We start from the raw sequence: 14,560 nt of genomic DNA on the forward strand, positions 1-14,560 counted from the left end.
TCTGTTACTACTACTATCTGTTACTACTATCTGTTACTACTACTACTATCTGTTACTACTATCTGTTACTACTACTACTATCTGTTACTACTACTACTACTACTACTATCTGTTACTACTACTACTACTACTACTATCTGTTACTACTACTATCTGTTACTACTACTACTGTTACTAATATCTGTTACTACTACTATCTGTTACTACTATCTGTTACTACTACTACTACTACTACTATCTGTTACTACTACTACTACTACTATCTGTTACTACTACTACTACTACTACTACTATCTGTTACTACTATCTGTTACTACTACTACTACTATCTGTTACTACTACTACTACTACTATCTGTTACTACTACTACTACTACTACTACTACTATATGTTACTACTACTAGTACTACTACTACTACTACTACTACTATCTGTTACTACTACTATTTGTTACTACTACTAGTACTACTACTACTACTATCTGTTACTACTACTATTTGTTACTACTACTATCTGTTACTACTATCTGCTTCTACTACTTGTTACTACTATCTGTTACTACTACTACTATCCGTTACTACTACTATCTGTTACTACTACTACTACTACTACTACTACTACTACTACTACTACTACTACTACTACTACTACTACTACTATCTGTTACTACTACTACTACTACTACTACTACTATCTGTTACTACTACTTGTTACTACTATCACATGAAATCAAATTTTATTGGTCACATACTGAACACGTGGTTAGCAGATGTTATTGCGAGTGTAGTGAAATGTTTATGCTTCTAGACGAGACAGTGCAGCAGTATGTAACAGGTAATATCAGGTAATACAGGTGGATATTTTTGCTCAATTGCCCTCAGCTATGTTTAGACTCTTGTTGTTCATGTTTTGCTGTGTTCTAGTGTACTATGGAATGTATTGCTTTCTTATTCTTGACACTTCGCCCAGACATATTTAAGGTTAGAACTACCTTTCTAAGTGTTCTGATACTTCTAGTTTGGAGTTACATTTTTATGATAACATAGCTACAGCATTTCACTTTAAAGTGTGTATACTATTGCTTACTAGGTGTGTCCAATCAATTTTAACCACTCCCCCTTCTAATTAGGGTTAATTGGAAAAGCTGTTAAACAGAGAACATTGTATTATTTCTTTGTACACCCTGATGAAGGCCATGCAGCCGAAACGCGTCGGTTTTTTAAAAACATTGTTTCTATTGAACATGCCATACTAATAAAGGCATTTTAATCAATTATATGAAGAGTGCCTTGGTCCTCCTTTCTTTTTGAAGACCAACTCAACCCTTTTACCAAAGAGCACCTTCTGTCTACCAACATTTACTATTGTGGACCTTAGTAGCGCTTCCCTTCCTCCTCTTTCTACTATTCTTAAAGTGCCATTGTTAAAGTGACTAGTCTTCCGTTTATTAAAGTGGCCAATGATTTCAAGTCTGTAGGTAGGCAGCCGTCTCTCTGTGCCAGTGGAGTTGGAGGCGTGCATGGCCACGCAGTCGTGGGTAACCATGGAGTACAGGAGAGGGCTGAGAACGCACCCTGGTGCGGCCCCAGTGTTGAGAATCAGCGGAGTGGAGATGTTATTTCTTACCTTCACCACCTGGGGGCGGCCCGTCAGGAAGTCCAGGACCCAGTTGCACAGGGTGGGGTTGAGACCCAGGGCCTCCAGCTTAATATTGAGTTTTGAAGGGTACTATGGTGTTGAATGCTGAGCTGTAGTCAATGAACAGCATTCTTACATAGGTATTCCTCTTGTCCAGATGGGATATGGCCGTGTGCAGTGTGATGGCGATTGCATCGTCTATGGACCTACTGGGGCGGTAAGCAAACTGAAGTGGGTCTAGGGTGTCAGGTAGGGTGGAGGTGATATGATCCTTGACTAGTCTCTCAAAGCATTTCATGATGATGGAGGTGAGCGCTACGGGGCTATAGTCATTTAGCTCAGTTACCTTAGTTTTCTTGGGAACAGGAACAATGGTGGCCATCTTGAAGCATGTGGGGACAGCAGACTGGGAATAGGGATTGATTGAATATGTCCGTAAACACACCAGCCAGCTGGTCTGCGCATGCTCTGAGGACGCAGCTGGGGATGCCTTCTGGGCCGGCAGCCTTACAAGGGTTAACACATTTAAATGTTTTACTCACGTCGGCCACGGAGAAGGAGAGCCCACAGTCTTTGGTAGCGGGCCCTGTCAGTGGCACTGTATTGTCCTCAAAGCAAAGAAGTTGTTTAATTTGTCTGGGGGCAAGACATTGATGTCCGCGACGGGGCTGGTTTTCTTTTGTAGTCCGTGATGGACTGTAGACCCTGCCACATACGTCTCGTGTTTGAGCCGTTGAATTGCGGCTCTACTTTGTCTCTATACCGACGCTTAGCTTGTTTGACTGCCTTGTGGAGGGAATAGCTACACTGTTTGTATTTGGCCATGTTTCCAGTCGCCTTGCCATGGTTAAATGCGGTGGTATGCGCTTTCAGTTTTGCACGAATGCTGCCATCAAGCCACAGTTTCTGGTTAAGGAAGGTTTTAATAGTCACAGTGGGTACAACATCTCCTATACACTTCCTTATAAACTCGCTCACCGAGTCAAGGTATACGTCAATGTTATTGTCTGAGGCTACCCAGGAACATATCCCAGTCCACGTGATCGAAGCAATCTTGAAGCGTGGAATCCGATTGGTCAGACCAGCATTGGATAGACCTAAGCACAGGCGTTCCCTGTTTTAGTTTCTGCCTATAGGAGAGGAGCAACAAGATGGAGTCATGGTCAGATTTGCCAAAAGGAGGGCGGGGGAGGGCCTTGTATGCATCGCGGAAGTTAGAGTAGCAATGGTCGAGTGTGTTACTCGCTCGTGTACTGCAATCGATATGCTGATAGAATTTAGTTAGCCTTGTTCTCAGATTAGCTTTGTTAAAATCCCCAGCTACAATAAATACCTCAGGATATGGTTTCCAGTTTGCATGAAGTCCAGTGAAGTTCCTACTATCTACTATCTGCTATTACTATCTGCTATTACTATCTGTTAGTACTATCTGTTAGTACTATCTGTTAGTACTATATGTTACTATCCGTATATCTGACTCTATACTCCCCCTTCCTCTCTCCTCCTTACTGTTACTACTACATGTATATCTGACTCTATACTCCCCCTTCCTCTCTCCTCCTTACTTCACTCCCACTTACCCATGTTTCTCCTTGTACTCCAACTCTCATCTCTCCATCTATCTATCTCTCCATCTATCTATCTATCCATCTATCTATCTCTCCATCATCCATCTCTCCATCCATCCATCTCTCCTCTATCTCTCCATCCATCTCTCCATCTCTCCATCCATCTTCTCCTCTAGTTAAACCCACCCCTCTGGACATAACACCTCTGCAGGAGTGGGAGGAGATACCGGCACCTGTACGATCACCTGTCACCAGAACCTTCACCCGGGAGTAAGTGTGTGTCTCTGTGTGTGTGTGTGTGTGTGTGTCTCTGTGTGTGTGTCTCTGTGTGTGTGTGTGTCTCTGTGTGTGTGTGTGTGTGTCTCTGTGTGTGTGTGTCTCTGTGTGTGTGTGTCTCTGTGTGTGTGTGTGTGTGTGTCTCTGTGTGTGTGTGTCTCTGTGTGTGTGTCTCTGTGTGTGTGTGTCTCTGTGTGTGTGTGTGTCTCTGTGTGTGTGTGTCTCTGTGTGTGTGTGTGTGTGTGTGTGTGTGTGTCTCTGTGTGTGTGTGTGTGTGTGTGTCTCTCTGTGTGTGTGTGTGTGTGTGTTAGGTGTGTGTGTGTGTGTGTGTGTGTGTGTGTGTGTGTACATGTGTGTACATGTGTTCTTGTGTGTGTTGGGTGTGTGTTGGGTGTGTGTGTGTGTGTGTGTGTGCGTGCGTGTGTGTGTGTTAGGTGTGTGTGTGTGTGTGTGTTAGGTGTGTGTGTTAGGTGTGTGTGTGTGTGTGTGTGTGTGTGTGTGTGTGTGTGTGTGTGTGTGTGTGTGTGTGTGTGTGTGTGTGTGTGTGTGTGTGTGTGTGCATGCTGCAGGCATAGAGCCACTCAGGCGGAGTGTAACAGCACTGGTCAGAAGTGCTGTGTCAGTAGAACATAGTGTGTTAAATATTTAATATCTGACTTCATCTTCGTTTGATGGCCGTAGGTCCTACTTACCATTGATGTGTACTATACTGCCCGCCGTGTCCTCTGCCCCCTCTGCTGGCCGTCCACCGGCACTACAAGTCAATGCAAATTAAAGCCCCGCCCTAGTCACTCATCGTGGTTCAGTTTTGCATTTTCCTCAGTAACGGTTGAGGTTAGATTGGATTGGTGGAGGGGATCCTAGATCTGTACGTAGGGGTTAACAACGCCTCCGGAGGGGTCTGCGCACAACAACAACAAAACATGTAGGGTGTTCACCCATAACATGTGTCTTTCGTTAAATGGTTTATAAAATAAAGAATTGCATCAGAGAATGTCTCTACCATACACGGTTCAAAAGTTTACAAACGACTGTGAGAATTTAGAGCGATTAGAATATCATTACGGTCAAAAAGTGGTCGCTGCTCAATAGAACTCTGCCATCGTTCTGCGGGAAGAACGGAGCTGTCTCTCTCTCTCTCTCTCTCTCTCTCTCTGTCTCTCTCTCTCTGTCTCTCTCTCTCTCTCTTTTATATCTATATATATATAAAAACACTTCAAAATATAGAAGAGATACAATAATGTTCACAACAAAATGACTCCTATTTCATCAATATTGTTAAGTACAAGCATATTAAGGTAATAATATTGTAGAATCTAATTAATAATTTGTATGTGAAATGAAATGGGGCAAAGAAAACATTGGTTTTGACATTCATTTAGTATCACTGTCTTGAATTGACACGTTTTTTCCCCCTGCATTCTCGAGCAGTGAGGGAACACCCTATACCCAATGGTCTGTATGTCTGTTTTCAAAATAAAAGTCAGTGTTTCAGAATAAAAGTCCTAAACCTTTTGTTTATGTGTGTCAGTCCGTCCAGCTGCTACACGTGTCCGCCCGATAGACCCTCTACCTGCCAAAGCTCCACCTCCAGCTCAGACTCGGACGACCCAGACGACAACTACGTTGCCATGACAACCTCCAACATCGCCCTTGCCGCCGTCGTGTCGGTATGTTAGATTCACACACGCACACATAACGTACACACACACACACAGTCTTGTACAACTAACCTTGACACACAATTCAGTCCCATTCAAAATCTTATTTACCCTAACCCCTAACCCTAAACCTAACCCTAGCTCCTAACCCTAAAACTAACCCTAGCTCCTAACCCTAACCATAAACCTAATTCTAAACCTAAAACTAAGTCTAGCCTTAACACTAAACCCCCTAGAAATAGCATTTGACCTTGTGGGGACTAACAAAATGTCCCCAGTTGGTCAAAATGTTTGTTTGTTCCACTATTCTTGTGTGGATTTCTGGACTTCTGTGTGTGTGTGTGTGTGTTCCAGACCCTGCGTGGGGACAGCCCCATGGTCTTACGGAGGCCTAGAGGGGACAAACAGGTTGAGTACCTGGATCTGGACCTACACACTGGTAGAGTGGCCACACCCCCACGACAGGTAAGACAATCTACCGACGTGACTGCTACGGTGGCGGTACTCATTTAAATCAAATCAAATCATTTATTTGTCATGTGCGCCGAATACAACAGGTGCAGTAGACCTTACAGTGAAATGTTTACTTACAGGCTCTAACCAATAGTGCAAAAAAGGTGTTAGGTGAACAATAGCTAAAGGTAAGTAAAGAAATAAAACAACAGTAAAAAGACAGGCTATATACAGTAGAGAGGCTATAAACAGTAAAGAGGCTATATACAGTAGCGAGGCTATATACAGTAGAGAGGCTATATACAGTAGAGAGGCTATATACAGACACCAGTTAGTCAGGCTGATTGAGGTAGTATGTACATGTAGATATGGTTAAAGTGACTATGCATATATGATGAACAGAGAGTAGCAGTAGCGTAAAAGAGGGGTTGGTGGGTGGTGGGACACAATGCAGATAGCCCGGTTAGCCAATGTGTGGGAGCACTGGTTGGTCGTCCCAATTGAGGTTGTATGTACATGTAGGTATGTTAAAGTGACTATGCATATATTATAAACAGAGAGTAGCAGCAGCGTAAAAAGAGGGTTTGGGGGGGTTGGGGAGTTGGGCACACAATGCAAATAGTCCATTTGATTACCTGTTCAGGAGTCTTATGGCTTGGGGGTAAAAACTGTCGAGAAGCCTTTTTGTCCTAGACTTGGCACTTTGGTACCGCTTGCCATGCGGTAGTAGAGAGAACAGTCTATGACTGGGGTGGCTGGGGTCTTTGACAATTTTTAGGGCCTTCCTCTGACACCACCTGGTGTAGAGGTCCTGGATGGCAGGCAGCTTAGCCCCAGTGATGAACTGGGCCATACGCACTACCCTCTGTAGTGCCTTGCGGTCAGAGGCCGAGCAATTGCCGTAGCAGGCAGTGATGCAACCAGTCAGGATGCTCTCGATGATGCAGCTGTAGAACCTTTTGAGGATCTCAGGACCCATGCCAAATCTTTTTTGTTTCCTGAGGGGAAATAGGCTTTGTCATGCCCTCTTCACGACTGTCTTGGTGTGTTTGGACCATTCTAGTTTGTTGGTGATGTGGACACCAAGGAACTTGAAGCTCTCAACCTGCTCCACTACAGCCCCGTCGATGAGAATGGGGGCGTGCTCGGTCCTCCTTTTCCTGTAGTCCACAATCCTCTCCTTAGTCTTGGTTACGTTGAGGGATAAGTTGTTATTCTGGCACCACACAGCCAGGTCTCTGACCTCCTCCCTATAGGCTGTCTTGTCGTTGTCTGTTGTGTCGTCTGCAAACTTAATGATGGTGTTGGAGTCGTGCCTGGCCATGCAGTCGTGGGTGAACAGGGAGTACAGGAGGGGACTGAGCACGCACCCCTGTGGAGCTCCAGTGTTTAGGATCAGCGTGGCAGATGTATTGCTACCTACCCTCACCACCTGGGGGCGGCCCGTCAGGAAGTCCAGGATCCAGTTGCAGAGGGAGGTGTTTAGTCCCAGTATTCTTAGCTTAGTGATGAGCTTTAAGGGTACTATGGTGTTGAACGCTGAGCTGTAGTCAATGAATAGCATTCTCACATAAGTGTTCCTTTTGTCCAGGTGGGAAAGGGCAGTGTGGAGTGCAATAGAGATTGCATCATCTGTGGATCTGTTTGGGCGGTATGCAAATTGGAGTAGGTCAAGGCAGGTTACCTTCGCTTTCTTGGGCACAGGGACTATGGTGGTCTGTTTGAAACATGTAGGTATTACAGACTCAGTCAGGGAGAGGTTGAAAATGAGACTTATCAATTGGTCAGTGCATGCTCTGTGTACACGTCCTGGTAATCCGTCTGGCCCTGTGGCCTAGTGAATGTTGACCTGTTTAAAGGTCTTGCTCACATCGGCTACGGAGAGCGTGATCACATAGTCGTCCGGAACAGCTGGGGCTCTCATGCATGCTTCAGTGTTGCTTGCCTCAAAGCGATCATAAAAGCATTTAGCTCGTCTGGTAGGTTCGTGTCACTGGGCAGCTCGCGGCTGGGTTTCCCTTGGTAGTCCATAATAGTTTGCAAGCCCTGCCACATCCGACGAGCATCAGAGCCGGTGCATAAGGATTCAATCTTAGTCCTGTGTTGACGCTTTGCTTGTTTGACGGTTCGTCTGAGGGCATTGCGGGATTTCTTATAAGCGTCCGGATTAGTGTCCCGCTACTTTAAAGCTGCAGCTCTAGCCTTTAGCTTGGTCCGAATGTTGCATGTAATCTGTGGCTTCTAGAATTATGGTCAGATTTGCCAATTGGAGGGAGAGCTTTGTATGCGTCTCTGTGTGTGGAGTGAAGGTGGTCTAGAGTTTTTTTTCCTCTGGTTGCATATGTGACATGCAGGTAAAACGGATTGAAGTTTGCCTGCATTAAAGTCCCCGGTCACTAGGAGCACCGCCTCTGGATGAGCATTTCTTGTTTGCTTATGGCCCTATATTGCTTGTTGAGTGCCGTCGTAGTGCCAGCATCGGTCTGTGGTGGTAAATAGACGGCTATGAAAAATCTAGATGAAAACTCTCTTAGTAGATAGTATGGTCTACAGCTTATCATGAGGTACTCTACCTCAGGCGAGCAAAACCTCGAGACTTCCTTAATATTAGACATTGTGCACCAGCTATTGTTGACAAATAGACACACACCTCTACCCCTCGTCTTACCAGATGTAGCTGTTCTGTCCTGCCGATGCACGGAAAACCCAGCCAACTCTATATTATCTGTGTCGTCGTTCAGCCACAACTCTGTGAAACATAAGATATTACAGTTTTTAATGTCCCATTGGTAGGATAGTCTCGAGGGGAGCTCATCCAGTTTATTCTCCAGTGATTGCACGTTGGCCAATAGAATGGATGGTAGAGGCGGGTTACCCACTAGTAATGAATTCTCACAAGGCACCCCGATCTCCGTCTTTTCTTCTCGCGAATGACGGGGATTTGGGCCTGGTCTTGGACAATCAATATATCCTTCGCGTCGGACTCATCAAATAAATAATCTTCTTCCAGTTTGCGGTGACTGTTCTGATATCCAGAAGCTCTATTCGGTCATAAGAGATGGTAGCAGCAACATTATGTACAAAATAAGTTACAAACAACGCAAAAAAACACAAAGTAGCACAATTGGTTAGGAGCTCGTAAAACGGCAGGTTTACCAGGTTAGTTAATTTACCAGGTTAGTACATTTACCAGGTTAGTTAATTTACCAGGTTAGTTAATTTACCAGGTTAGTTAATTTACCAGGTTAGTACATTTACCAGGTTAGTTAATTTACCAGGTTAGTTAATTTACCAGGTTAGTACATTTACCAGGTTAGTTCATTTACCAGGTTAGTTAATTTACCAGGTTAGTTAATTTACCAGGTTAGTTCATTTACTGGGTTAGTTAATTTACCAGGTTAGTTAATTTACCAGGTTAGTGCATTTACCAGGTTAGTTAATTTGCCAGGTTAGTTAATTTACCAGGTTAGTTAATTTACCAGGTTAGTACATTTACCAGGTTAGTGCATTTACCAGGTTAGTTAATTTGCCAGGTTAGTTAATTTACCAGGTTAGTTAATTTACCAGGTTAGTTAATTTACCAGGTTAGCTCATTAGGAATATGGGTCTGAGCTAGACATTTTTATGATAAAGCTCTGTATATCTGTTTCAAAATAAGAATACACAAAAAAACACTTGTTTCAGAATAAAAGTCTCACTTTTGTGTTTCAAAATAAAAGTCTCTGTTTTAGAATAAAAGTCCATCCTGTCTTTTTGTTTTCAGAAAAAGAGTGTGTTGGGTGGCTCGATGGGCTCGAGCGAAGGTGAGCGTGCACGTGAGCGTGAAGGTGAGCGTGCACGTGAGCGTGTGGACTATGTGGTCGTTGATCCTGAGAGAACCAGAGCTCTGAAAAGTACCAGGGAGGCGTGGCACGACGGGAGACAGTCTACTGAGAAGGACAAATAACACACGCACACACACTGAACAGACACACACACACTGAACAGATACACACTGGACACACACACACTGAACAGACACACACACACACACTGAACATACACACACACTGAACAGACACACACACATACTGAACATACACATACAATGAACAGACACACATACACGGCAAACTACAGAGTGAGACACCCACTAAATGACCCAAATGACCACTATATACACTCACAGCTTTGCCAACACACACACACACACACACACACACCTCTCCAAGTGGACCCTGCTCCACGAGGGGGTAAAAGGGGGGGCTCAGCCCCCTCAGTTTTAGTTTTATGTCCTTTATATAAAATAGTAAGAAAGTTCAAATGATTGATTGACAGGTTGGCACAAAATCTGTCATCTGTAATCAGTCATCAGTCATCTGTTTCAGTCTGTCATTCAGATATAATGTCCATACAGTCCTCCTCCTCTGGGACTCACTTTACAAGTTCTTAAAACAACCCAACCGTGACTTCCCTGTACAGAAACATTGAATAGAGTACTGGAAGTTCCCCTTCCCGACATCGAATGCACGCGTTCGTACAACACAGAAGTAAGACTCGAGGCTACAGGGCTGCTGAAGGCGGTGATAGACCCCTGGCTTTTAAGTTTATGGTGCACAGAATCCTCAATCTTCTCCATCCTCCAAAACAAATGACTCCAAGCAAAAGCAACAGATCTTTACACTGGAGTCAGTGGTCCTCAATGTGTTGGAGTGTGGTGGTCCTCAATGAGTTGGAGTGTGGTGGTCCTCAATGTGTTGGAGTGTGGTGGTCCTCAATGTGTTGGAGTGTGGTGGTCCTCAATGTGTTGGAGTGTGGTGGTCCACAGTGAGTTGGAGTGTGGTGGTCCTCAATGTGTTGGAGTGCGGTGGTCCTCAATGTGTTGGAGTGCGGTGGTCCTCAATGTATTGGAGTGTGGTGGTCCTCAATGTGTTGGAGTGTGGTGGTCCTCAATGTGTTGAGTGTGGTGGTCCTCAATGTGTTGGAGTGCGGTGGTCCTCAATGTGTTGGAGTGCGGTGGTCCTCAATGAGTTGGAGTGTGTTGGTCCTCAATGAGTTGGAGTGTGGTGGTCCTCAATGTGTTGGAGTGTGTTGTCCTCAATGAGTTGGAGTGTGGTGGTCCTCAATGAGTTGGAGTGCGTCGAGAAGCTGAGGTGTGACAGCAAGTCCGAAGCCATTTGGCAGTGCCACCAGTTCCCAGCGAACAAGAACGTTATGTAAGTACAAATCTCCAGCAATACGTGGTGGACAGTACAGTAGACCAGCAGGACAGAGGAGAAGAGATTGAGTGTATAAAGACTGTTCTTCAGCACGTTGGATGCTGTTATTGTTGAAATGTCAGAACGATTCAGCGAAACTCAACAGGACCTGTGTGTCCTGGACCCAGAGAGCCATGACTTTCTAGATGTGAGATGGATCCAAGCAAAACAGATGTAGTGGAAGCTGACTTCAGTGTTGCTCGCCAGTTTTTTTGCAGACTGAAATCGAGCCAATGAGGACGCTTTTGAGGTGTCTATATCTACATACAAACAAAACTCATTTTCCACTTTGACAAATGTGTTCAGTCAGCACAGGAGAAGCATGCTAGACCCGAGGAAAGGTCAACTAATCCAACTGCTATTTTGAGGGGGGATTTTACAAGAATATTTCGGGGGAGAATGCAATGATCGATTTACTCAGGAAGTTCCACAGAGCATCAAGGAGGCTGCAACTCTTCTGAAAAGATGGGAAAAAAACAAAACAATCTAGCTGGTTGTTTTTTTTAATCAAAATGTTGGTGGTTTAAAACCAGTGGCGTCATTACAGCAAAAACATTGTCACATGGAATGACGCTGGAGAGACGAAGCAGGTACGTTGAGTCAAACATTTAATATAGAACGGACATGGAACGAGACAGGAACAGCGTCAGCAAATGAGTAACACAGACAAAAACAATTAATGCAGCAGCGGCGGAACAGAGCTGGGGAACTGACAAATATAAGGGGAGGTAATAAACAGGTGATGAGTGAGTCCAGGTGAGTCCAGGTGAGTCCAATAACGCTGATGCGCGTGACGAGGGAAAGCAGGTGTGCTTAATGGATGATAGGAGTGAGTGATGCAGGGCAGCCTGGCGCCCTCGAGCGCCGGGGGAGCGGGAGCAGACGTGACAAACCTAGGAAATGGAATGACAAAATGACTTCCTTAGCCAGCCTATGTTTTCAACGGCCTTACTTTAGTGTGTATGTTTATGGTGATGACAGAGCGCTGCGGAGATTTCGTGCCAACCTGTCACTTCAAGCATTTCAACTTTTATTGTTTATTGTGGTTTAGCGTGATATGAGCAGAATTCAATATAATTCCAATCCAAATGATCCTCCGTGGGTATACCTACATATCAGTATGTTTCATCGTAGAGATAGATAGTCTACATTCTGTTATGGTTGTCTTGGTAACCTATTGGTTTCCGTGGTTGTAAATGGAGCTGGTATGTTTTGGAAATGAGTTTATGGTAGGATGGCATTGCTCAATTGATTATGACATATCACAACGTGTTGCTGAACTCGTGAGTGGGAGGCATGATTTTCCATGTTTGAAGGCGAGTCTATAGGCCTTTTTGTTTATCAAGACAGCTGTGCATGGCTGCATCTCGCTGTAGTAGACTGTATCTCACTGTAGTAGGCTGTATCTCACTGTAGTAGGCTGCATCTCACTGTATCTCACTGTAGTAGGCTGCATCTCACTGTATCTCACTGTAGTAGGCTGCATCTCACTGTATCTCACTGTAGTAGGCGGCATCTCACTGTAGTAGGCTGCATCTCACTGTAGTAGGCTGCATCTCACTCTAGTAGGCGGCATCTCACTGTAGTAGGCTGCATCTCACTGTAGTAGACTATATCTCACTGTAGTAGGCAGCATCTCACTGTAGTAGGCTGCATCTCACTGTAGTAGACTATATCTCACTGTAGTAGGCTGCATCTCACTGTAGTAGGCTGCATCTCGCTGTAGTAGACTGCATCTCACTGTAGTAGACTGCATCTCACTGTAGTAGGCTGTATCTCACTGTAGTAGACTGCATCTCACTGTAGTAGGCTGCATCTCACTGTAGTAGGCTGTAGGCTGCATCTCACTGTAGTAGGCAGGAGGCTGCATCTCACTGTAGTAGGCTGTAGCTCACTGTAGTAGGCTGCATCTCACTGTAGTAGGCTGTATCTCACTGTAGTAGGCTGCATCTCACTGCAGTAGACTGTAGAATGCATCTCACTGTTGTAGACTGTAGGCTGCAACTCACTGTAGTAGGCTGCATCTCACTGTAGTAGGCAGTATCTCACTGTAGTAGGCTGTAGGCTGCATCTCACTGTAGAAGACTGTAGACTGCATCTCACTGTTGTAGACTGTAGGCTGCATCTCACTGTAGTAGGCTGCATCTCACTGTAGTAGGCTGCCTCTCACTGTAGTAGGCTGTAGGCTGCATCTCACTGTAGTAGGCTGTAGGCTGCATTTCAATGTAGTAGGCTGCATCTCACTGTAGTAGGCTGCATTTCACTGTAGTAGGCTGTAGACTGCATCTCACTGTAGTAAGCTGTAGGCTGCAACTCACTGTAGTAGGCTGCATTTCACTACAGTAGACTGTAGACTGCATCTCACTGTAGTAGGCTGCATCTCACTGTAGTAGGCTGCATCTCACTGTAGTAGGCTGTAGGCTGTATCTCACTGTAGTTGGCTGCATACTACAGTTACATACATGTTAAATACCACTACAGTTACATACATGATGTTACATACATGATGTGATGTTACATACTACTACAGTTACATACATGATCTGATGTTACATATTACTACAGTTACATAGATGGTACATACATGATGTTACATACATGATGTGATGTTACATACTACTACAATTACATACATGTTACATACTACTACAGTTACATACATGATGTGATGTTACATACTACTACAGTTACATACATGATGTTACATACTACTACAGTTACATACATGATGTGATGTTACATACTACTACAGTTACATACATGATGTTACATACTACTACAGTTACATACATGATCTGATGTTACATACTACTACAGTTACATACATGATGTGAAGTTACATACTACTACAGTTACATACATGATGTGATGTTACATACTACTACAGTTACATACATGATCTGATGTCACATACTACTACAGTTACATACATGATCGGATGTTACATACTACTACAGTTACATACATGATCGGATGTTACATACTACTACAGTTACATACATGTTACATACTGCTACAGTTACATACATGTTACATACTACTACAGTTACATACGTGATGTTACATACTATTACATGTACATAGTTGATGTTACATACTACTACAGTTACATACATAATGTTACATACATGATGTTACATACTACTACAGTTACATACATAATGTTACATACATGATGTTACATACTACTACAGTTACATAGATGTTACATACTATTACAGTTACATACATGATGTGATGTTACATACTACTACAGTTACATACATGATGTTACATACTACTACAGTTACATACATGTTACATACTACTACAGTTACATACATGATGTGTAACGGCTGTCATGAGAGAGAGCAGACCAAGGTGCAGCGGAGTTAGTGTTCATCATTTAATTTAATTTAATAGAAAGAACACTATATGAAACAAAACAAGAAAACCGACAGCCAAACAGTCCTGTCAGGTGCAAAACACTAACAGAAACAATTACCCACAAAACCCAAAGGAAAAACATGCTCCTTATGTGTGACTCCCAATCAGCAACAACGAACTTCAGCTGTGCCTGATTGGGAGCCACACACGGCCCAAAACAAAGAAATACAAAACCATAGAAAAATGAACATAGAACGCCCACCCAATGTAACACCCTGGCCTAACCAAAATAAAGAACAAAAAACACCTCTTTGGCCAGGGCGTTACATGATGTTACATACCACTACAGTTACATGATGTT

The 14,560-nt window shown here is 43.8% G+C and overlaps 1 protein-coding gene and 1 long non-coding RNA gene across 2 annotated transcripts in view; both read left to right on the top strand.

Moving 5' to 3' along the window:
- LOC115194731 (GRB2-associated-binding protein 1) overlaps positions 1-9,899 on the top strand; it is a 54,611-nt gene extending 44,712 nt beyond the window's left edge. Inside the window, exons 9-12 of the mRNA XM_029754639.1 lie at positions 3,383-3,476; positions 5,014-5,152; positions 5,498-5,608; positions 9,360-9,899. Coding sequence (XP_029610499.1) covers positions 3,383-3,476; positions 5,014-5,152; positions 5,498-5,608; positions 9,360-9,542 — 527 coding nt within the window. The 3' untranslated portion in view covers positions 9,543-9,899. The remainder of the gene's footprint in view (positions 1-3,382; positions 3,477-5,013; positions 5,153-5,497; positions 5,609-9,359) is intronic.
- On the top strand, positions 9,049-9,268 carry LOC115194732 (uncharacterized). Its single transcript, XR_003878464.1, has 2 exons — positions 9,049-9,129; positions 9,164-9,268. It is a non-coding gene; the product is annotated as an uncharacterized LOC115194732 (long non-coding RNA).
- Positions 9,900-14,560: the final 4,661 nt, after the last annotated feature.

Source organism: Salmo trutta, chromosome 5 (assembly GCF_901001165.1).
Source record: "Salmo trutta chromosome 5, fSalTru1.1, whole genome shotgun sequence".
NCBI lineage: Eukaryota > Metazoa > Chordata > Actinopteri > Salmoniformes > Salmonidae > Salmo > Salmo trutta.